The sequence below is a fragment of the Lithobates pipiens genome, unplaced genomic scaffold, assembly GCF_037356315.1.
Source record: "Lithobates pipiens isolate NorthernLeopardFrog02 unplaced genomic scaffold, aLitPip1_a1.2 Scaffold_30, whole genome shotgun sequence".
Classification (NCBI taxonomy): Eukaryota; Metazoa; Chordata; class Amphibia; order Anura; family Ranidae; genus Lithobates; species Lithobates pipiens.
Genome location: NW_027507791.1, coordinates 174,227,163 through 174,251,739, shown reverse-complemented (window position 1 = coordinate 174,251,739; position 24,577 = coordinate 174,227,163). Strand labels below are relative to the sequence as shown.

The following is a 24,577-nucleotide window of genomic DNA, read 5'->3' as shown; positions in this document are numbered from 1 at the left end:
AAAAGCCCCCCCGTGTGCCAAAAACCCACCCGTCCCGCCCGCGATACCGCCGTGCCGCCGGAGCTCGTCCTGTGCGTCCTAACTCCTGGGCAACTTCCTGCTTGTGACCCCACGCTTCCTGCCGTAGCTCCTCCCCTTACTTTTATACCGCTCCGCCCTCTCCTCTTTCCCTCCTGCCGCTCCACCCCTCCCTCTGTCTTCTCACTAGGTTTAACCCTATAGGGCACGGGTCTCAAACTGGCGGCCCTCCAGCTGTTGCGGAACTACAAGTCCCATCATGCCTCTGCCTATAGGAATCATGCTTTTAACCATCAGCCTTGCAATGCCTCATGGGAATTGTAGTTCTGCAACAGCTGGAGGGCCACCAGTTTGAGACCCCTGCTATAGGGGCTACCTAGCATCAGTCATGCCAGCCCTGCACCTCCGTCCAGCCTGCAATTTCGGGCTTCCCTTTACCTACCATATATCCTTCTGGACCTCTACCACTGGGAAAATAGATAAAATAAATGATATATATTGTGGATAAACAGCTAACAGCACATTCTAATCCGTAATCAAAATGATACTAGAACATTGTATTTATCACTTAAAAGTAAGGGGACTTGACTTCAAAAAACTTTTTTTTTTTAACAGAAAGAAAATACTTATGTTGATATAAATGGAATACTGATTAGTACAAAATGTAAACAAAAATACTAATCAGCCTTTCAAGATTTCAACAGCAGTTTTAATTAGAAACTGTAATATCAGTCTAAGGCCGCGTACACACGGGCGGACTGTTCGCCCAACTTTGTCCGCTGAACAGTGTTTGGGCGGACAGTCCGCTCGTGTGTGGGCTTTCAGCGGACAGTTTCAGCGGACAGTTTGACGAACAAGGTTTTTCGGAATTTCCGAAAAACTGTCCGCTGAAACCTTGTTTCAGCGAACAGTCCGCTCGTGTGTAGGCTTGTTCGTCAAACTAAGTTCCGCGCATGCTCAGAAAGGATTTACACGCTGAAAGTTATAATGCAGTGTATAGGACGTCGTATTTTTCGTCCCGTCGTACGTGCCGTTCACGTCATCGCGCACGGTTTCAGCAAACTGTTCGTTCGTCGTGTGTGGCCATGTCCGTCCATGCTAATTTTGAGCGGACTGTTTGCCGAAACTGTTTGACGGACAAAGTTGGGCGAACAGTCCCCGAGTGTGTACGCGGCCTAAGGCCGCGTACACACGGGCGGACTGTTGGCTCAACTTTGTCCGCTGAACAGTGTTTCAGCGGACAGTCCGCTCGTGTGTGGGGCTTCAGCGGACAGTTTCAGTGGACAGTTTGATGAACAAAGTTTTTCGGAAATTCCGAAAAACTGTCCGCTGAAACTTTGTTTGAGCGAACAGTCCGCCCGTGTGTAGGCCACTTTCGAAATGAGCAAACTGTTCCCGCTCGGAGGAAAGTCTGCTCATTACGAGCGCGTCTCCAGGTAGGCGGGGCCCGCGAAGGAGACGTCGCGGGCCCCGCCGCCTGGTATGTACTTAAAGGGGAACCCCAACGCCGAAAAAAATCGGCGTGGGGGTCCCCCCAAAGTCCACAACAGACCCTTGTCCGAGCACGCTACCCGGCCGGCCAGGAAAGGGGGGCGAGCGAGCGCGCCCCCCCTCCTGAGCCGTACCAGGCCGTGTGCCCTCAACATGGGGGGTGCCTTGGGGAAGGGGGGGCCGCGCGGCCCCCCCACCCCAAAGCACCTTGTCCCCATGTTGATGAGGACAAGGGCCTCTTCCCGACAACCCTGGCCGTTGGTTGTCGGGGTCTGCGGGCGGGGGGCTTATGGGAATCCAGGAGCCCCCTTTAATAAGGGGGCCCCCGGATACCGGCCCCCCACCCTATGTGAATGAGTATGGGGTACAATGTACCCCTACCCATTCACCTGTAAAATAAAAGTACCCAAAAAAAAACACAACACGCGAGAAAAAATATTTTATTGCACAGCTCCGGGGGTCTTCCGTCTTTGGGGGTCTTCTCGCCGGACTCCTCCGCTATCTTCTTGTAGCTCTTTTGCTAGCGGAGGAGTCCGGCTTTCTTCCTCCCCGCCGCCGGCCTCTTCTCCCGACTTCGGGGGTCTTGTCCCCCTCTTCGGTTCTTCTGCCGGGCCACCGCGCCTTCTTGTAGCTCTTTTGCAGGCGGTGGCCCGGTCTTCTGTCGCCGCCGTCGCCGCTGTCGCCGCCGCCTCCCGTTCTTCGTCGTCTTCTTCTTCTTCTCCAGGAGATGTTGACACGACGCTCTCTCCGGCCGGAATGCCAGGGACGCGCTGCGCGGCCACTTATATAGTGACAATGGGGCGGTGTCACATGGTATATGTCACATGGGTTGGTCCCCCCATGTTGAGGGCACGCGGCCTGGTACGGCTCGGGAGGGGGGGCGCGCTCGCTCGCCCCCTTTCCTGGCCGGCCGGGTAGCGTGCTTGGACAAGGGTCTGTTGTGGACTTTGGGGGGACCCCCACGCCGATTTTTTTCGGCGTTGGGGTTCCCCTTTAAGTTCATTCCAGGCGGCGGAGCCCGCGACGTCTCCGTCGCGGGCCCCGCCTACCTTCACACGCGCTCGAAATGAGCGGACTGTTGCCTCGTGTGTGGGCGAGTCCGTTCATTTCAAAAGTTGCGCGGACTTGGTACGACGAACAAAGTTTGCCGTATTTGTCCGCTCAAAAAGTGTCGTGTGTGGGCGTGTTCGTTCATTCAAAAGTTTGAGCGGACTGTTTGACGAACTTAGTTTCGGCAGACAGTCCGCCCGTGTGTATGCGGCCTAAGAGGGAACGGCAACATCTCCTGATCATTACACTAACAGTTCTGTTGTCTCCCAAAGCATCAAATTCGTATTAAAATCAAAAGTAAACAGTATATTGCAGCTTACCAATTCTTAGATGTGATTGCTGCATTTATTTTTATTTTTTAGGCTTTCTTTCTTTTATTTTAGGCTTTCTTTCTTTTATTTTAGGCTTTCTTTCTTTTATTTTCACCTGGTGATCCTGCCATTAAGTCTGTTATTTTCCACCAGAACAAGCTGTAGCGATTAGTGGGTTGAGACAATTTACCACTGACAGGGGTGCTTACATTGATCATTTATTTATGTGACACCTTTATGCCAAAAGGAACAAAACTGTTTGCTGTAACTGCTTAAAAAGTGTTAGCGGGAATCAATTTGTGAATGTATTTAAATCTGCTAGTACATCTAACACCCCCTACCTGACTGTTAGTGCTGCTGTCCAGAGGTGTCTCGGTTGCTCCTTCATCCACAGTGAAGGCACTATAATACAGAAAGTGGAAAAGGAAAACAAATGAAGCCACCGCATCTAACGATTGGTAAGCTGGAATGCATTACATTTTTGATTTGGGGTTTAATAGTTAACTATGTTATTGTACTTTGTGTAAAACCTGGTATACAGTATGTGTTATATAATTAAACCACTATGGATTTACAATAATCAGACATTGGTCAAAGCATCTATGGGGAAAAATGCTCTTATAATTTAAAACAGTGTTAAAAAGGTAGGTGCAGTCATAAAACTACTGTCCATATATCCAGTTATGGTACCCGATCTATTGTGCATGTGTTATCAAAGCTCTATCATTACAGATCTAAGCCTAGTTATTGTAATCCCAAATCTTTAACACTTTAATGTTAATATCATTTAAAAATGTGAGCCAAGACAGACAGCCGTCATCGAAGTGCATGCATGTAAAGAGGAAGTGTCTGGAAAGAGGAGGGAGGTAATCAGAAGCACTGAAATACACAAAGGGATAAAAGGTGAAAATGTACCTTCTAAATAAAAAACAAACAACCAAACATACACGGAAATGTCCTATGATAAAGGTTGCCTCAGCAAACAAAATGTCTTTCAGTTAGGAATTAAATCTACTTTAACCACTTTCCTACAGGGGTAAATTTTGCCATTTTTCACACACAGTACATACTACACAGGCCCTGGAGAATAACATGGTCATTGCTGCAATTTTGTATGTCACACGACATTTACAGAGCTGTTTATCAAATGCATGTTTGAATTTTCACGCAAGCATCTAGATGCTTTTAAAGGATAAGTTCACCTTCGTAAAAAAATAAAAATAAATGCACATATTTTTGCAGGTAAAAAAATGTGCATTTATTTATTTTTTTACTAGGAGCCTGCAAGGCATCGCACCCGCAATCAGCAGGTCACAAGTGCAATCTCAGGCTCCTGCAGACTGTCAGATCCCTTTCACACAGAGGCAGTTTCAGGTGCTGAAAAGCACCTGAAAACTGCCTCACATTCATTGCAATGCGTGCTTTCACTCTTGGGTGGTGCGCTTGCGGGATGTTAGAAAAAGTCCCGCAAGCAGCATCTTTGGGGTGGGTTGGGGGCATTATAAATAGTGCACCCAAAACGTCCCTGCCCATTGAAATGAATAGGCAGCACTTCCAAAGCACCTTAAAAGCGCTTTGAAGGGGGGTGTGGCTTGATGGCTCGTGTGGATGACTGCCTAGTCTCTCAGCTCCGCAGTAGAACCCGCCTTTCACAGTGAAAGAAAAAGTCATGTTTGTGCCGAGCACAGAGACACCCTGTCACCAACATCACTCTTTATGCTGATTTATCCAAAGCAACCATGGAAAAATCGCATTAAAGTGCTTCAGAACCATAAAATACCAGATAAATGGGGCTTCCCTACTCAACTATTCATTACGTATCAAAACAAAGCTCATGTAGTGTGAACCCTCTCTTTTGAACTTAAACTCCTGAGGAACTGGTGCATAATCCCGGAAGAAATACCAAACCCTTCTTTCTGATCAACTCTCAACACACATGGAAATCTAGATGTCTGAAAGTCATACCAAATTCCCTTCTCTACACCTGACAAATGGTTGTGAAACTGTCCTATAAAATACCTGCATACCTGTTCAGTGATCCCTGTCCCTTGTAGTTGACAAAAGACCACTATCCTCCACTGATTGTTTGCAGTAGTTTCTGCACATTGAGCCCGGGTTCCATTTGGTACAGGGCTCTCCTTTTTTAAACGCAGACCCCCCACCTGAATCCAGCATCAGCCAACCCCCACCCACCATTCAACCAAGTTATTCCCGGATCCCTGCTTCTTTGGATAAGTGACAACTCACTCTCCCCACATACCAAAGAGATAAAATAACAAATCACCCTAAATCTACCAATTACCACCCTTACCTGGGGACAATATATCCTTCCTTCACCCTTTCAGAATGACATTCAAAATAGTATCCATTAATGCCAGAGGCCTAAACTCTCCACAAAAAAGATCCACACTTTTCAGAGAAGCCACCAGCCAAAGAGCTGATATCCTCTTGGTGCAGGAGATCCACTTTGCATCTGCTAAAACTCCCAAGTTCACCCTGAAAAACTACGACCAAGTTTTCTTAGCCTAAGACAAAAAGAAGAAAAGTAGAGTCCTCACTGCCATACGGGACTCACTCCAATTCAAACCACACCAATCCATAGCAGACCCCCAAGGACGTTTCCTGATTCTTATATGTGACATTGACCAAGTCACCCACACACTAGTCAACGAATATGGGCCGAACAAGCAACAATTGCGATTCCACAAAAACTATACAAGAAGGTAACAAATCCGAAAAGGAAGCCTTATTATTGGAGGCGACTTCAACATAATTGGAAACCCAAACCTGGACACTACATCCTCAACTAACAAATTATCTCTTTGATCCGTGGAGATACCTGCATAGCAATGAGTGAGACTACTCTTATTTCTCCTCCTCTCAACTCTCATACTCCTGTATAGACGTCTTCCCTGTTGACAAAATCACCCTCCAAGATGTAATAAACTCAGAGACTGGATCCATCACATGGTCAGACCATGCACCTATCTCCATTACTGTGGGAAACTGTAGACCCAGAAAAACTCGAATATAGAGACTTGATGCTTCTCTCATCACAGATCCAAGCAAAATTCAAAATCTCACTACTGAGCACCACTCTACTCTACTCCACTTTTTTTAACTAAAAAATCGACCGGACGCTGATAGGTTTGTGCTTTGGTCGGCGTATAAAGCCTACATTCGTGGACTGCTAATTAAACTTCACAGTACTGTTAAGAATCAGAGGTCTAAGAAAGTTGACAAGATTCTTTCCCCGCTTAGAGAACCAAAATACGTACTCCCTCCCAGACTTGCCTACAAGTAAGTGGCATTACAGGCAGGACACAGAATACTAGTAATAAAAACTTACTTCACTCAGTGCATAGCTCATAAGGAGAGAGGAGTATCTTGGCAAAAATAGGATACTGAGCTTACAGAAAAACAGAGGTAACAATGAGATACATGGAAGTGCACAGGGGTCCCAGGAAATACATATGATACAGTTGAGGTGCACAAGGTTTAGGAAAGAAAGGATGCCTATAGCCCCGTACACACTATCAGATTGTCTGCTGAGTTTTTCCTTCAGATTTACCAAAACCATGTAGTAGAAGGGCCTGCCTGATTGCATACACATTGAAACTCCTGAGGTTTGACCTCATATTATATGGTTTTGGTAAATCTGAAGGAAAAACTCAGCAGACAATCTGATAGTGTGTACGGGGCTTAATGGTACTGACTTGGAAGAACTTAGCCTGCTCACACACACAGCAAAAGTGAGGCTGGACTGCCGCACAGTCTAAAGAACCGCCTGGTCTTCCCCGGAGCTCCAGAAGTTGGAGATGGGATGCATTGCACATGATTCCCAGGATGTGGTTCTCAGGTTCACCCGAAAAGTAAGCTATTGGAAACTAAAGACTGGTACACACTATGATAATATCGGACGAATGATTGTCCCATTTTCCTTGATGTTTCACAGCAAGGCAGAACCGAGGAAGGACATAAGGTATAAAAAATTCTCGTACGTCAAAGCTTTTTTTTGTTTATTGTTTCTGATCATGCGCAGTCTTTTGTTTCTCATTTTTTCTCATACGAAAATCATAGAAAATGGTACACCTTAAAGCGGAGGTCCACCCTAAAATGGACCTTCCGCTCATTGGATTCCTCCCCCCCTCCGGCGCCACAATTGGCACCTTTCAGGGGGGAGGGGGGTGCAGTTACCTGGATAATCCAGGTAACTGCACCCACTTCCGGGCTAGCTCTCTGCGGAAAGGGGCGTACATTACGCCCCTTTCCGCAAGCGCCCGCCCCCTTCAGCAAGTGCCCCGCTGCCTGCTGGGAAACACACAGCTCCCATAGGCAGCGGGGACCATCCTCGTTGCGCAGCGCGGCTCGCGCATGCGCAGTACGGAACCGGGAAATGAAGCCGAAAGGCTCCATTTCCTGATTCCCATACCCAAGATGGCGGCGGCAGGACCCGACAGACGACCTAGCGATCGGCTTCGGGTGCCGACTTCGGGCGCGCTGGACAGGTAAGTGTCACTATTTTAAAAGCCAGCAGCTGCAGTATTTGTAGCTGCTGGCTTTAAAAAAAAAAAAAAATGCGGAGTCCCGGTGGACTCCCGCTTTAAATGAAAATTGTTTGCTCTGTTGATGTATGAGAACATTTTTGGAGTTTGTCGTTTGCAATTTTTTGCAAACGACAAACGATTTTAGTTTGCAAAGTCTGAATCAGATGTCGAAAGTTGTGTACACATTCGAAAATCGAATGATCGTGCCTTGTAAATACAATACACCCCTCACATATATAAATATTTTATTCTATCTTTTCATGTGACACACTGAAGAAATGACACTTTGCTTCAATGTAAAGTAGTGAGTGTGGGGCGTGGCCAAGATGGCAACCAGCTAGGACGTGTTGGAAGAGAGCTCCGCACCTGACAGGCTATTTATCCGGCAATTAGGGACCTATATCTATCCTGTTGGGCCGGTGAAGCGGTGGTGAGGACTGGGTATGTGCAGGGGCAGCTCCGGTTCCCATCGGAAGAAACACACGGCGCCTGGAACCCCGCCAGGAACCCCTCTACAGACCCACGCTGCACGCGGGAAGGCCGACACCAATATGGCGTCTCAGACGGAACAAGCCGACACGCCGCCGCTGGGAGCTGAACAGTTCCAGGCTCTCATGCAGGCAATTACGGGGTGACAGACTACCCTAACCACTAAGATAGAACAGATACAGCTTAACATGGGGCTTATCCGGTCGTGACATGGATAAACACCGGGAGCGGCTCACGGAGGCGGAGTGGCGGATAGGGGACGCGGAAGATGTAGTCCGCGACCATGATGCCTCCCTCCGCACGCTGCAGGTGAAAATGAAGGCGCTGGAATCCAGGGCGGAGGACCAGGAGAACAGGAACAGGAGGAATAATTTACGGTTGGTGGGCCTGCCAGAAGGTGCGGAGGGTCGAGACACTGAGGCTTTTACTGAACATTTGCTGCGCACACTCCTCCCCCTGGCTGTGTTCTCCCCTCACTTTGTAGTGGAGCGGGCACATAGAATGCCGTGTGTTCGAGGCCCGCCTGGAGCCCCGCCATGCACATTTATCTTTCGCCTCCTGAACTTTAGACACAGAGACCTGGTACTTCAGGAGGCGAGAAAGGTGGGAGAACTGCGCTTTGAAAATGTCAAGCTAATGCTCTTTCCTGACTACTCCATGGAGACGCAAAGGCAACGCAGGACATTCGACCAAGTCAAGGCCTAGCTGCGCACCAAAGGTCTCAAGTACAACATTATGTTCCCCGCGAAACTCAGAGTGGTTGATGGTGAATCCGTCCATTTCTTTACCTCCCCGAGTGAGGCCTCCAGATGGATTGATTCCTTCCCCCGGCAAGGCTGATCCTGGATGGCGAATCCCTGACTGAGGTCCACTCGCATCACCGGCTCTGCCTTGCGGTAAGCACACATGTCCCCCCCCCCCCCCCCAATTTTGTCCCTCCATCTCTGAACTTGGAGATCCGGTTAGACTGCCTTCCCCCCTTCCCATCAGTTGTTTTGTGCAGGGGGCGAGGGGTTGACATGGAGTTGCTGCTTATGCACTGATGCTCTGCAGGGGAGAGAGTCCATGTTATCATCCTGCTGGCCTTCTGGCCTCACTTTCCCCTGCGTTTGTGTCTGGGGGGTGTACTGCCCCATTTGTAAGGATACTCCTGGACACGGACATGCTATACCGGGGATGCCGGACCTGGACACTCTGATAGCCCTAGTTCCCGGGGCTGCACCTTTTTCTTCCCCCTGGTGTTGTCTTATTACCTTAATTATTCTTTTTTTTTCCTTTTCTAATTTTTGTCTCTTCCCTGCTGGAAGGGTTGCAACCAAGAATGAGCCCTTGGAACACTCCAAGAGAACACTGTACTTCAGTCTGAGGTGTCCTATGTACCCTTCTTTGATCCCCTTTGAAATGTATTGCCTCCAGGAAGCAGCTGCGCTGGAGTCTGTTTACTCTAATACAGAAGACTCTGTCCTAGGTGTGCTGGTTGATACGCACCGCCCCCATAGGAGATTTCTCCTTTAAATTAGTTCATTTCAGTTTGGTTTTGGTTCTCAAACACCCCGGGGCTGTTTTTCTGGGGTGTGGGGTGGGATGGGAGGGGAGTTCTGTTTGTTTTTTAGTTGTTTTTTTGTTACATGCTTATATGTTTTTTTACTGCGGACAGCTCTATTACAACAAAAGTACTGTGTATGTCATTGCATTATTTGATATGAGATATTCGTGCCTTGACCCTGGTTGGGCGGTCATCTCCGTTGGTCCCCCCTGCCCTTCCGGGTTATGGCTCCGTTGAAGATCCTGTCCTGGAATGTCAGGGGGCTTAACCAAAAGATTAAACGCTCTCTTGTTTTCGATTACATGAAAAAATATGTGTCGCATATTTGTATTCTTCAGGAGACGCATCTAGTAGGGGGAAGAATTATGGGCTTGAAAAGGCCCTGGGTGGGATACCACTATCATGCCACGCATTCTGGGTATGCCCGGGGGGGTTAGCATCCTGGTCCACAAGTCCCTTAATTTTGAGCCTCTTGATATTGTTACGGATCAGGAAGGGAGATATGTGCTGGTGCATGCCAGAATAGATATGATAGAGATGGTGCTGGTGGGTCTCTATATGCCACCTCTGGCAAACCTGTCTCTGCTACAGAAATTGACTGCCCTGATCGCCCAATTCCTTACTGACAATGTAGTTCTAGCGGGGGACTTCAATATCCCTCCCAATCCTTCACTAGATAGGTTATCGCCTGACCAGGCTATGGATTTGCCACTTTCTCGCTGGGCCCAGGTGTTTGGGTTGGAGGATGTCTGGAGGTGGAAACACCCATCCGATCGCAGGTTTACGTGCCATTCCTCCTCCCACAACACCCTCTCCCATATTGACCTTGTTTACCTTGACCTTGGAATAGAGTTGCTCCCTCTGGGCATATCTGACCACTCCCCGCTGCTGTGTAAGCTGCAGACCTCTACCCCCCAGTGGGATAGACTTTGGCGACTGTCAAGGTACTGGATTGAGAACCCCACTATAGCCATTGAGATGGGCGGAGAAATACGGGGATTCTGGGCCTCCAACGCTGGCATGGCTGCGAGGGGGATAGTCTGGGATAATTTTAAGGCCTGCATGAGAGGGTGTTACCTTTCTTCCATTGGCCGGGAGCGTAGGAATGGTAGGATCATGGTAGAGGAGGCAGAAGCCAGGGCCCAAGACCTTGAAACTCGATTCGTCCTCACGGCCAACCCGTTTACGGCACAAGACATAAAAGTAGCTTACTGGGAGGTGGTGCTGCTTAGGGTGGCTAAGACAAGCATAGTCAGCTGGCACAGACGCAGAGGATATTTGAACAGAGCGAAAAGATGGGGAGGCTGTTGGCCTGGATCTCTAGGGAGCAGGCCCCAATCTCCACTATACCCCGAATCCAGAATAGTGCTGGGACATTAGTGACGGAATCCCTTGCCATTAACGCTTGTTTTGCGGAGTTTTATTCCACCCTCTACTTGTCTAGGGCAAGGTACTCACCTGAGGAGCTGCGTGCTCTTTTAGAGGGGGTGACACTCCCTGCCCTCACCTCTGAGGCCAGGGACAGTTTAGACTCTCCGATCACACTAGAGGAAGTCCGACTAGCACTGGGGTCCATGCAGTCGGGGAAGACCCCTGGGGAGGATGGGATACCCCCAGAATTCTATAAACACTATCTGGAAGAGGTGACTGTTAGAATGCACGACATGCCTACTGCATCCCTCCAGGAGGAGGATCTCCCTCTATCTATGGCACAAGCCATTATAGTGGTGATCCCTAAACCTGGGAAGGACCCCCAGCTGTGCTCGTCCTACCGACCTATTTCCCTGCTCAACTCGGACGCAAAAGTGCTGACCAAAATCCTTGCCAGGCGACTGAATGATTTTATACTTACCCTAATTCATGAGGACCAGTCCGGCTTTATGCCAGGGAAGGGGACAGACATTAATATACGCAGGCTCTACACTGTCTTGGCCTCGGGGGAGGCAGAAGGCGGGGAGGAGGTAGTGGCCTCTCTAGACGCGGAGAAGGCCTTCGACTCTGTGGAGTGGGACTATCTCTGGGGAGTCCTCTGTAAATTTGGATTTGGTCCGGTCTTTATCTCCTGGGTCAGGGCAGTGTACAAGGCTCTCACAGCTAGAATGCATACGGTTATGGTCCTCTCCGCGCTTTTTCTTCTCCACAGGGGAACCAGGCAGGGGTGCCCCCTGTCCCCGGGGCTTTTTGCGCTGGCAATTGAACCTATGGTGGGTCTGCTCCATTCCTCCCCTCAGGTTCGGGGCATTGTCCGGGGCCCTTTGCAGGAAAAGGTTTCGTTATATGCTGATGATACCTTGTTGTATCTCTGAGATGACGAAGCCTCTCTAAAAGCAGCATTGTCGATTATCCACGAGTTTGGACAGTTCTCGGGCATGCAAATAAATTGGGCAAAATCGACTCTATTTCCATTACACAACGGTGCTGGCAATCCTCAGGTGGATGGGCAACTACAGAGGGTTTCTCAATTTAGGTATCTGGGTGTGGAAATACACCGAGACCTGAAACAGTTTATTACTCTTAACCTGAGTCCAGTGGTCACCCAGTTAGCCCACAAGTGTAATGTGTGGAGATCCCTGCCGCTTTCACCTGTGGGACGGGTCAATTTAATCAAAATGTCGGTTCTCCCTAAGTTTACTTACCTTTTCCGTCAGACCCCAGTCCATATCCCACTTAGATTTTTTAAGCAACTAGATGGCATTATCTCGTCCTTCGTTTGGAATGGTAAACCCCCTAGAATAGCTAGAACAACCCTCCAACTGCCCCTTGTGCGCGGAGGTCTGGCATTGCCCTGTTTCTTGAAGTATTACTGGGCGGCAGTCCTGGTGACTATTAAGTGGTGGCTCTCTGAGGGCCCAGCCAACCCTGCATCCTCGTTGGAGGCGGCGTTGTTGGGCTCTTATGCGTAATTAAGGAACTTAATCCATAGGGGACCCCGATCCAACCCTGGGATAACTTTCCCGATGTGCACGACTCTTAAGGTATGGGAATTGTTCAACAGACAGCTGGTGGGCCCAGGGGTGTGGGCCCCAAGGACTCCCCTTTGGGGGAACTCCCGTCTGCCCCATTTTCAGTCCATCCCTGATCCAATTGTCTGGGCCAGGCATGGAGTTACATCACTGGGGGACATAGTGTCTCAGGGGCAGCTACTTTCCTTTGACGCTCTAAAACATGATAGAGACCTGCTGAATCATATGTTTTTCAGATTTCTGTAGCTGCGGCACGCCTTACGGTCTCAATTCCCATCCCGAGTGAATCTGGAGGTTTGAGCAGTGGAGAACATACTTGGTTCTGCGGGGGGGGGGGGGGCAATGTCTACGATATATAGCGCGCTGGCTACACATGACAAGACTAGAATCTCCCATGTGTTTGAGCTCTGGCACAGTGACATTCCAGAACTTACTGATGAGGACTGGGAGGAGGGTATACAGCAATACCTGACCCTGGCGATTTCGGCAAGGGACAAGTATATACAATTGAAGTTCCTTCATCGGGCATACTTTTCACCGGCATGCCTGGCAAGGATTTATCCTGACCGACTGACTACCTGCCCTAGATGTAATGAAGATGATGCTGACTTTTTTCACATGGTGTGGTCCTGCCCGGGGGTGGGGATATTCTGGAAAGACGTCCTGGCTGACATTAATGTTGTGGGGGAGCTTACGATCTCACTCACCCCAATACCTCTCCTGTTGGGTATCTGCGATTTTTTGGAACTCTCTTGCTGAAAGAAACTGTTTATTTTCTACACCACACTATACGCGAGGAAAGCGATACTATTGCAATGGAATCAACCTCTCCCTCCTACCAAGCAATTGTAGCAGTCCCTGGTAAATGCGGCTCTGCCGCTATACAAACTGACGTATCTAGGCAGGAACTGCCCCAAGAAATTTGGGAAGATCTGGGCGGCATGGGTTGAGGCGAAGCATTTGACCATTGATTAGGCCGGGGGGGTGGTGGAATCCCTTCTTGATGTCTTATGTGGTTTTTGTATTGAGGAGGGAGGTCTCGGGTAATGTCTGGTGTTTGTAATGTACTGACTAGTGACTTTACGAAATACTAGGAAATGACTGTGATGAATATCTGCTGCAATTTGGATATCAGTCTGCGCATTTTATTTTTGTAACCTGTTTATTTTTGTAACATGTTATTGTATGTCTGTTCCTTTTTTTTGGAAATATGAATAAAAATATTTGTTAAAAGTAGTGAGTGTACAGCTTGTATAACAGTGTATATTTGCTGTCCCCTCAAAATAACTCACACAGCCAATAATGTCTAAACCGCTGGCAACAAAAGTGAGTAAATCCCTAAGTGAAAATGTCCAAATTAGGCCCAAAGTGTCAATATTTTGTGTGGCCACCATTATTTTCCAGCACTGCCTTAACCCTCTTGGTCATGGAGTTCACCAGAGCTTCACACTTTGCCACTGGAGTCTCTTCCACTCCTCCATGATGACATTATGAAGCTGGTGGATGTTAGAGACCTTGCGCTTCTCCACCTTCAGTTTGAGGATGTCCCACAGATTCTCAATAGTGTTTAGGTCTGGAGACATGCTTGGCCAGTCCATCACCTTTACCTTCAGCTTTTTTAGCAAAGCAGCGGTTGTCTTGGAGGTGTGTTTGGGGCCGTTACCATGTTAGAATACTGCCCAGCAGCCCAGTCTCCGAAGGGAGGGGATCATGTTCTGCTTCAGCGTGTCACAGTACATGTTAGCATTCATGGTTCCCTCAATAGTTCCCCAGTGCCGGCAGCACTCATGCAGCCCCAGACCATGACACTCCCACCACCATGACTGTAGGCAAGACACACTTGTCTTTGTACTCTTCACCTGGTTGACACCATCTGAGCCAAATAAGTTTATCTTGGTCTCATCAGACCACAGGATATGGTTCCAGTAATCCTTAGTCTGCTTGTCTTCATTAAACTGTTTGCAGACGTTCTTGTGCATCATCTTTAGAAAAGGGTTTCCTTCTGGGACGACAGTCATGCAGACAGATTTGATGCAGTGTGCGGCATATGGTCTGAGTACTGACTGTTTGACCCCCACACCCCTTCAACCTCTGCAGCAATGCTGGCAGCACTCATACATCTGTTTCCCAAAAACAACCTCTGGATATGACGCTGAGCACGTGCACTCAACTTCTTTGGTTGACCATGGCGAGGCCTGTTCTGAGTGGAACCTGTCCTGTTAAACCACTGTATGGTCTTTGCCGCGGTGCTGCAGCTCAGTTGCAGGGACTTGGCAAGCTTATTATAGCCTAGGCCATCTTTATGTAGAGCAACAATTCTTTTTTCAGGTCCTCAGAAAGTTCTTTGCCATGAGGTGCCATGTTGTACTTCCAGTGACCAGTATGAGAGAGAGTGATAACACCAAATTGAACACACCTGCTCCCCATTCACACCTGAGACCTTGTAACACTAATGAGAAATCACTCCGATCAGGAGCATCAGCAGCGCAAGTGTATGTCCCTAGGCTGTGGTACTTCAACAAACTGTGGTTTCTGGACAACCAGACTGAAGGCAGGGAATCTTTCTACCCTTTCCTGCAGCCTTCCCTCCACCCTTCCCTCAACCCCAGCAGAGGCTGACGAGGAACAATCAGGGCCTTCCATCCTGGAAGAAGTGGATGTGCCCAGCTGGAGCCAAGTATATTATTTTTAGACATATTTATTGTCTTAATATTAATGATGTTAATTAGATCTTATAATTGCTAACAAATGAATGATTTAAAAAAAGTGATGTATACAAATCAATAGACAGTAGGGGCCAAAAATGTTTAGGACAAGAATGAAAAATGATGGGGTCAGAATGATAGTCTTTTCTATTTATTAACATTCAATTTGCAAGTCATGAGCTGAAAATTTTGTGTGATTGATGAACCAAAAACTAAAACTACGTCCGTGCCCAGTGGCAGCCAGGAGTGAGCGGGCCCAGTAGGAGCCTCACCCAGGTACCTCCCCTCTGCCTTACAACCAAAAGGCCCAGGAAGGGGACGATGACAGAGGAGGCAGCACTGGGCCTCATTAGGGAAGTAAGCAATGTCCTCAGGAGCCACCCCAATGCTGAAGAGGCCTATGGCTGCTATCTAGCAACTAGATTGCTGAAGAATCAAGGAGGGACTACGCCTCCTCTGTGAGGGAATTATTGGCCAGGCCCTTCAGAAGGGGTTGAGGAGCCAGCTGACTGAGAACAGCCACTTCTATGAGCAAGACCATCCTCCTCCTCCTCCCGCCACGAGTCACCACCAGAGGCACAGCCTCCAAGGAAGGCTGCAGGGAAGGGTGCAGGGAAGGCTGCAGGGAAGCATGGAGGGAAGGCTGCAGCAAAGATAAGAAAGTGATGGCCTGGGTTCAGTCTGGTCTGACAGAAGATACAGACTGGTGTAGTACCACAGCCTGGGGACAGATATGTCATCTGCTGCTGGTCCTAATCTCTGGGATTCCTGGACCAGATTGTGCTCCAAATTATATGGACTCCTCAAGTTACCAATTTTCTTTTCCACAGACTTGATGTGTGCCCTGGGGACCAAAAGGCTTTGCAAATTCCAAAAGTTTCTCCAACGTTGCCTTCCTCTTTATTTTGTCACCCAGAATAAATGGAGATTTTATTTTCTGAAAATACTTGCCTATGTGTTTTTATTCAAATAGGACAGACAATGTCAAATTAACAAGGGACACCAACCTCCTTGAGGTTAATAAAAAATACAAGCTAATAATGTTATTGTGGTAACTTGACACACAAAATTATAAAATATATATATATATATATATATATATATATATATATATATATATATATATGGAGATCACTAGAAAATCATTTTTCAATAATACAAAAAAAGGAGATCTTGAAGAAATTAAAAAAAAGATGACTATAAAAAATAATTGTAAACATTATTATGGAGATCGGACTTTTAAAAAATACAATATTATTCATGAGATCAGGAGAAATAATCAAGAAATAAGTTTGTGATTACTCTGTGTGAATATGAGCAGCAAAACAACTTAATTATTCAATATTATAAAGAACAAAAGAACGCGCTGCATCAAAAGATCACTAGAATTTGCTGCATGAGGAATGTGCTAGCTCCATTACGAATGCTATTTTTTTCCGTCTCGTATTTGCTTCAGAGCATGCGTTTTTTTGGTCCGTCAGAACAGCATACAGATGAGCGGTTTTCCTGATAGGAATCCTTCGGAAATATTTAGAACATGATCTATTTCTAGGTCCGTCAGAATTTTTGATGTAAAATTTCTGATGGGTCATACACATGATCGGAATATACGATGAAAACCTTCCGTCTCACTTTTTCTGATGGACATTGTGCTCGTGTGTACACAGCATTAGACTGAAAAATGCACCAACAAGTATGGGAGCCTGTTTTTCTATGGATCTTTTTGGGGTTTATAAGGGGTTGTGATTTATTATACGTTCCCACTTACCCTGCTGTAAAGTCTGCTGCAAGAGTTCTCCACCTGGATGTTTATGCGGCCCGTGCCTTTCTTTTTCCTGCTCCCCCCTCCTCCAGCGAGTCAGGAGCAGTTTCCCAGCCCTCATATGGTTAATCCGAACCAACCATACTTGCTCTATACCATCTCCTTCCTTCCTCCTTCCTCCTTGTCAGCAGCACTTCATGTGTGCCTCCTGGGGCTAGTTTATTGAATTCTGCTGTTAGTTTATTGAATTCAGAGGGGGTCCTGCATCGCAGAGCCATGACGTCATCTTGATACAATCAATTAAGTCCTGCATATATAAGGAGTTTTGGGTTCATTATGAAAATATCTCCTGTGAGGTCTGTGAGAGTTTCCCTCTTTCTATTAAAGACACTGCATCAAAAAGATCCTCAACATACCACTAGGTAAGTGGCTGCAACTTTCAGGTAAGTTTACGGTAAAAGAGCATTTGGACATATTTTATGAAACATTGGAATTTCCTGTCTATGCTTCATTACAGCCCACACCACCGATCGTCCCGCAGAGACTCACCGGACAGAAGGTCTAAAGGTCATGGTAGAGCAAGATGCACTCAAGAACACTTATCCTCTGCTCATGTATCTCACAGCCAGAGATCGCCCATTCTTTTGTCTAGGAGAGCGTCTCCTCCACCTTATTCCACCTGTCCCGGAGACAAAGTTTGCTGGGTCTGTGGAAATGAGGTACTTCCAGAGAAACTAGTGTGTAAAGCATGTTTCATGGAGGTAGCTGGAGACAAGGAAAAGGAGAAATAAGAGTCCATAGACACTATAAAGTAGTTGATTAAAGATTAAATTCAGGACAAAGCCTTGTCTGAAGATTTAGCAGCTCCTTCCACAAGCAAATTATCTGCGAAGACTCCAATTCAGCAGGCGAATGCAGGTTCTAGCTCTGATGATGACAAAGATACAGTGGGAGATTTTCGGATTAATCAAACCATTTGTAGTCACAGTAAAAGATGCATTTTAGTGGGAAGAGGCACCTGAACCCCCTGCCAAATCCAGGAAATACTTCTCCCATTTGAAAAAAAAAGTCCCCAACCTTTCCACTTATGGAAGAAATAAAGACTGTAGTGCAAAACTGACGCAGACCTCAGAAAGTCATATCAGGCATCAGGGGGAGCTTGTAAGCAGGCAGTAGCTCTAACTTCAGTCTCCAGGGCAGCAAAGGCCTGGACTGATAATATTGAGTTAGCCCTCAGGCAAGGCATTGAGTCTGACCAGATTATAAAACCCTTGATGAGTTAAAACTGGCATTGGACTTTATAGCTGAAGTGAATATCGATACATTGAGATGCTCCGCCCGATCCATGCTATACTCAGTTACCACCAGAAGGTCAGAGGACCCCTCCTCCAAGCAAACATGGTGTTGCATACCCTATGACGGAAAAGCCTTGTTCAGTGAAAAATGAGATACTGCGATTAATAGAGTTATGGGAGGGAAGAGCTCCCTGATTCCTGTTTCCATCTTGGCCTGTTTCCATCTCGGCCTGCTTTTGGGCAAGATGAAGGACGCCAGATCATATAGACCAGGGAGAGAGTACAGAAGGGGCTGGAGAGGCTCCCAAGCTACCTTTGTGAAGATGGGCTACAACCACTCAACACGAAAATCAGAAATCAGGCTCCTTTACCACCCAAACCGGATCGATGGGTGTTCATCTCAGAGCTTTCACTCAGGTTTGTGTGGAAACTTGTTTGGATCAGTGGGTCACTTCCAAAATCCTTCAGGGGCATTTCTGGAAATTCAAGTACCATCCGGCCCATTCTTCCTTTCTACCCACCAAAATCCCAGGTGAGTCTTTTCCAGTATGTGCAGACATTAATACATCAAGAAGCCGTAGTGCCAGTCTCGGAATCTGAAAAAATTCTTAGGGATTTATTCTCTAATCTTTTGGTACCCAAAAAATATGGAAGCTGGAGGCTGGTTCTAGACCTGAAACAATTAATCAGGTTTATACGCTTGGAACATTTCAAAATGAAATCCCTCAACACAGTAATCCTAGCAGTAAAATTAGATGGTCTCAATAGACCTCAGAGATGTTTAACTACACATACCAATCCATCACAATTTCCAGTCTTTTCTGTGATTCAAAGTAGGGGAACTTCATCTTTGGTTCCAATGTCTGCCTTTCGGCATGTTTACAGGCCCCAGATCCTTTACGAAGGTGTATGTGGCAATTCTAGAGAATCTGTGTTTTACATCTTCTGGACAATATACTGATCCTACCTCAAGACAAAGACATGGAGGCACCAGGAAAATGGAAAATGTAATACTTACCTTTCCATAGTTTTCCTTTCCTGGTGCCTATCCATGGCAGAATACACCCTCCCTTTTCTATAAACATTAATGTTTGAGACTCTTTCTTTTATAGAGTTAAAGTGGTCCTGCGGGTTGGTTGGGGGCGGAGCAAACAACCACATGTATGCTGCCATGGATAGGCCCAGGAAAGGAAAATTACGGAAAGATAAGTATTACATTTACCATTTTTATGATGACTCCTGTGGGCCAGTCAATTCTTTCAGATTCTAGGTCCTTCAGTAGATTGGTCTTCAACTTCTAGATTAGTGTGAAAACATTGCTATTTTCTGTGTCCTTGTAAAAGAGTCTGATATTGCTACTTAAATCAATTCAGAAGCATTTGGCTAGGTATTGTACATTCTTCCATTGACTGTAGTATACATTTCCTAATGTAAAGTCTCCAGGTGGAACAGGAATGGTCCCAAGCTTCTGGGTAAGTAGAGTCGATGGGGTAAGAATGACTGGGTACTTTGGATCTGTAGACAATGGAATAAGAAGTTATAGATTCATTCATTAAGGTTTCATGAGTAAGCCTTGTGGAATTCAAGTCCATCAAAATAGAGTCCACCATTCTATGTGTGATGCCTATTGTTCTCTACTGCAAGCCTTCAATATGGGAAGAGGCGGGAAACAAAGGCATTGCTGAGGTTGAAAGATTTTGCCCATATCATTGATTATAAAATGAAATTTCATTTCACTTCCAGCCAATTCCTTTCTTTATGTACTCGCTCCAGCATCACCTCCATACCATTGCTCTGGACCAGATTGTTGATAGTGACAGTGATGGGCAGTGCATGTCCAATAAAGCTGGCCATACACTGTTATTTTGGATGGGTTCTAAAAACTAAGGTGGATGGATGAATCTCACCAGCAGGACATTGTATTCTGACAGTGGCACCTGCTGATGTCAGAATACTCTGGTTCAGCAGCTGCAACCACTTGGATAGAGAAAAGGTTTATCTGCATGCCCTTTTGACAAAAGTTAATCACATCATCATCTTCTTTATAGGGGAGATGGTCACACATTGATTAAAATGAATTTGGTTCCTACTGAATTGGCAAAATTTAGATCAGTGTATGGCATGTTTAGCCCCTTCAAATCCACGATGTAGCCGAATGACGACTACAGCGCAGATCTGCTTTGCTCGGAGGGCATAAATAGACATCCTCCCCTTTGCATGCTGGTCACGCCCCCCCTGAAAGGCGCGCGCGGCACGCACTGTGATCATGCGAGCCAATGAGACTCGAGTGATCACAGATCAGAGTAAGAGGTCGACCCCGACCCCTTAGCGCGTGATCAGCTGTCAGCCATTGACAGCTGATCACGTGATGTAAACAGAAGATCGGTGTGACAGACTCACTTGGGACAGAGGATTTTGGAAAGGACTGAATGCCAGCCTCTTCGCTTGCGATTATGGTCCCTGGCATTTGGGGGAACAGTTCTCTTTGTGAGCTGTATGCCTGGGGACCCCTGAGGTGGTGTTACTTTGGAGTCAAGCCAAGACACACAGACTCTGGATATGTATATGCCATATTAGCAATAGTGACTGAATCATAGTATTGGGACATATACTGTTATGCCGCGTACACACGAGCGGACTTTTCAACATCCAAAGTCCGACAGAATGATTCCGTCAGACTATTCGATCGTGTGTGGGCTGCAACGGACTTTTGATTCGCAAAAGTCTGACAGACTTTAGAAATGAAACATGCTTCAAATTTTTCCGACGGAACTCCGCCGGACCCAGTTCCTACCGAAAAATTTGCTCGTGTGTATGCTATTCCGATGGACTAAAACCGACGCTAGGGCAGTTATTGGCTACTGGCTATGAACTTCCTTATTCGAGTCCAGTCGTACGTCATCACGTTCAAATCCGTCGGAGTTTGGTGTGATTGTGTGTGGCCAAGTCCGCTCAGTCGAATAGTCCGTCAGAACTTTGTCGGAACTCCGGCAGAACTCCGGCAGAACTCCTTCGGAAGTCTGTTGGACATAAGTCCTCTCGTGTGTACGGGGCTTTAGATGCTAATATCATCAACTCAAGCCACCTGTCTGTTGCCTTGTATATTGTAAATGAGTCTAGTCTGGCCTGGCACAGATTCTAAAGAGTATTTCACCTATTGTTGTTTGTGCTAATTAACCCTGCAATTAAATGAAGGAGTCCAGTGTTGATTTAGATAATTAGCTCATGTTAATTCTGTTTCTGGCTACAGTTGTATTTTTAGAATAATATGAGCAGGTATTATAAATACTTGTCATTTTGGTTCTAATAAATCAGTCCATGTTATAATTGAAACAAGTCTCATCTTGTTTTGTGCTTGGGAGCAGTTGGAATATCTGATATCTATATTCAAACTGGGTGTAAGTGGTATATGACAAAAGCACTCAAGCGGAGTATAGGGACGTTTCGTCACACTTGGTAATCTTTTTTTTTCCTTCTCACACTGACAGCGTGAGGAGAAAAAAAAGCCGATCACCAGCTTCTGTTGAAGGGTCATCGGTCCCGAAGAGGAGAAGCTGCCTCATATGTGCCCACCATTACCGCCTGCCAGTGCCACCTGTCAGTGCAACACATCAGTGCCCACCAATCAGTGCCCCCCAGTACATCAGTGCCAGCAATCAGTGCCACCTATCAATGCCCAAGAGTGCCACCTATCAATGCTCGCCAGTGGTGGCAATCACTGCCTCATCAGTGCCACCTAGCAGTGCTGCCTATCAGTGTCACCTACCAATGCCCATCATTGCCACCCATCAGTGCCCATCACTGCCAGCTATCAATGTCAGCTATCAGTGGCACCTATTAGTGCCCTTCAATGCCACCTATCAATGTCCTTCAGTGCTGCCCATCAGTGCCACCCATCAGTGTCATCTCTAAGTGCCCACCAGTGCCACCTCATCAGGGCCCACCAGTGCTGCCTATTAATGCCCATCAGTGTCACCTTATCAGTGTCCATCAATATAGCCTATCAGTGCCCATCAGTGCAGCCTCATTAGTGTACATCAATTAAGGAGAAAAATGACCCGTTTGCAAAATTTATTAACAAAGCGGTTTTGTATTATTTTTTTAAATATTTGGTCTTTTTAAAATGTTTTAACAAAAATTAAAATACCCAGCGGTGATCAAATACCACTAAAAGAAAGCTCTATTTGTGGGAAAAAAAATTATAAAAATTTTGTTTGGGTAAAGTCTTGTATGACCGCACAATTGTCCTTCAAAGAGTGACAGTAAAAGCTTAAAATTTGTCTGGGCAGGAGGGGGTTTAGGTGCCATATAAGCAAGTGGTTAAGTAACAGCATGGACACTACTAGTCTCCATCATGGAAAAGCTGGGAAACAGTTTTCACCATATGACAGTAGGTGCCTGAACAAGGACCTTCATTACAAGGACTTTCATTTGGGCTGATTTAAAAAAGATGAAGCCATTTTAAAGCTTACAGAATATTTTTGTGATTGGGTTTAGGTATACTTTTAATGTCTAGAAATACTTTGATATCAGTTTCCGTTTTTCCTATTCTCACCGTGATTAAATGTATCCTTATTTAATTTTTTTTATAGGTACTAACTACTACCTAACCTATAATTAATAACAGGCATATCTAAATCTCTTTTCCATAATTTGTTGTTTTTGAGTGACTTTAGTGTATTTTTGTAAGGGTAACAATGATACTATATTCAGTGATTTCATGCAAAAACATATCTGTGACCAACTTTGTATTGCTTGGTTTGACAAACCAAGAAGGATATAATGAAGTTCTGTTTTTATTGTTCTTCTTGCTGTACATAATAACTTTATCAGTGAATGCCTTTGTTATGATGATCATCATTTTAGATGCAAATTTGCATACTCCCATGTATTTCTTCTTGGGAAATTTATCATTTCTGGACATATTTTATTCCTCAGTAGTTGTACCCAAGATGCTGGTTGACTTTTTATCTTATAACAGAAGCATATCATTTAGTGGGTGCATGTTACAAATCCATTTCTTCCATTTTTTGGGCAGTACAGAAGTAGTACTTTTCTCAGTTATGTCTTATGATAGATATGTAGCTATTGGGCATCCTTTGAGATACTCAATGATCATGAGTCCAAAGCTCTGTGTACTTTTAGTACTCAATTCCTGGATTATTGGCTTTTTTCATGCCTTATTGCATATGGTGATGACTGCAAAAGTTCGATTTTGTGAAAATAATCTTGTGGAACACTTCTTCTGTGACATCAAACCAGTGCTTAAACTGGCTTGTGAAGACATTTCTCTAAATCTGAAACTTCTCACAAGGGTGACCGGGACGTTGGCCACAAGCACTTTTCTGCTAACTTTTCTCTCTTACATTTTCATTGGCAAAGTTCTTATTAATATGCGGCCATCACATGGAAGAAAAAAAGCACTCTCAACTTGCAGTGGTCACCTGCTTGTAGTTTTCTTTCAGTATGGTACAGCCATTTTTACTTATATAAGGCCATATACAGACGCATCTTTAGATCAAGATAGGGCAGTTGCGGTTCTATTTACTGCCATTACCCCCACTTTAAATCCTATTATATATTCTATTAGAAACAAAGACATTAACACAGCAATTGCAAAAATGCTCAACATATCTCCAATTAAATGTAAAAGAAAAAACACTGCACACACAGCTATTATGTAGATATTGCTTTCATTTATTTTGGTTTACTTTAGACATTAAAATTATTCAGCTATTAATTCTGTAGTGGAATAAAACATAACAAAAATTAGAAACACTATATAAACATTATGTTCAAACCACAAATATAAAAATAGTGCAAAAAAAAATGAAAAAATAAAAAGATCCATGAGGTGAACAATAATATTCAATAGATGCGATAGCATGATGTTAGGATGCTACAAATACTTGCTCGTATTACAATCAAAGGGAGCTGAGGAGGATCAGAGCTATTTATTAAACACTACATCCTTTCTATAAGAGAAGAGGGCTAATTAGGTGGAGAGAAGAGGAGAGTATTCTCCAAATGGATGCAAGACTTTTGGTTCTAATAAATTATTTTTTATAATAGAGGAGCACAACGATGTCTTAGGACATTTTCATTTCTTGACAATTAGTAGAAAGTAAAGGCAAGGATTAAATAATTTTGTTTATTTTATCTAGTTTTAATTTTGTTTATTTTATCTAGTTCCCCTCCAGCCCATTTTTTGTTTTCATTTTTTGCACACGTTAAAATCAGCATTTGTGGCTATAACATTACTTGCGACGATCAGAACATAACATCTTTTCTGAAAGTATCGGACTAAGAGGTAACAAATCTCGAGATTTTTGATATTTTGTCAAATATTCAGCTCTAACCACCATGGGTAAAAAAATATAAAAAATTTTATTACAACATA

At 45.5% G+C, this 24,577-nt stretch overlaps 1 protein-coding gene across 1 annotated transcript; it reads left to right on the top strand.

Annotated features, from left to right (window-relative positions):
* Positions 1–22,874: 22,874 nt before the first annotated feature.
* On the top strand, positions 22,875–23,861 carry LOC143942245 (olfactory receptor 12D2-like). The gene has a single exon (XM_077463491.1). The coding sequence runs from the start codon at positions 22,875–22,877 to the stop codon at positions 23,859–23,861; it is 987 nt and encodes a 328-aa protein (XP_077319617.1).
* The last annotated feature ends 716 nt before the right edge of the window (positions 23,862–24,577 follow it).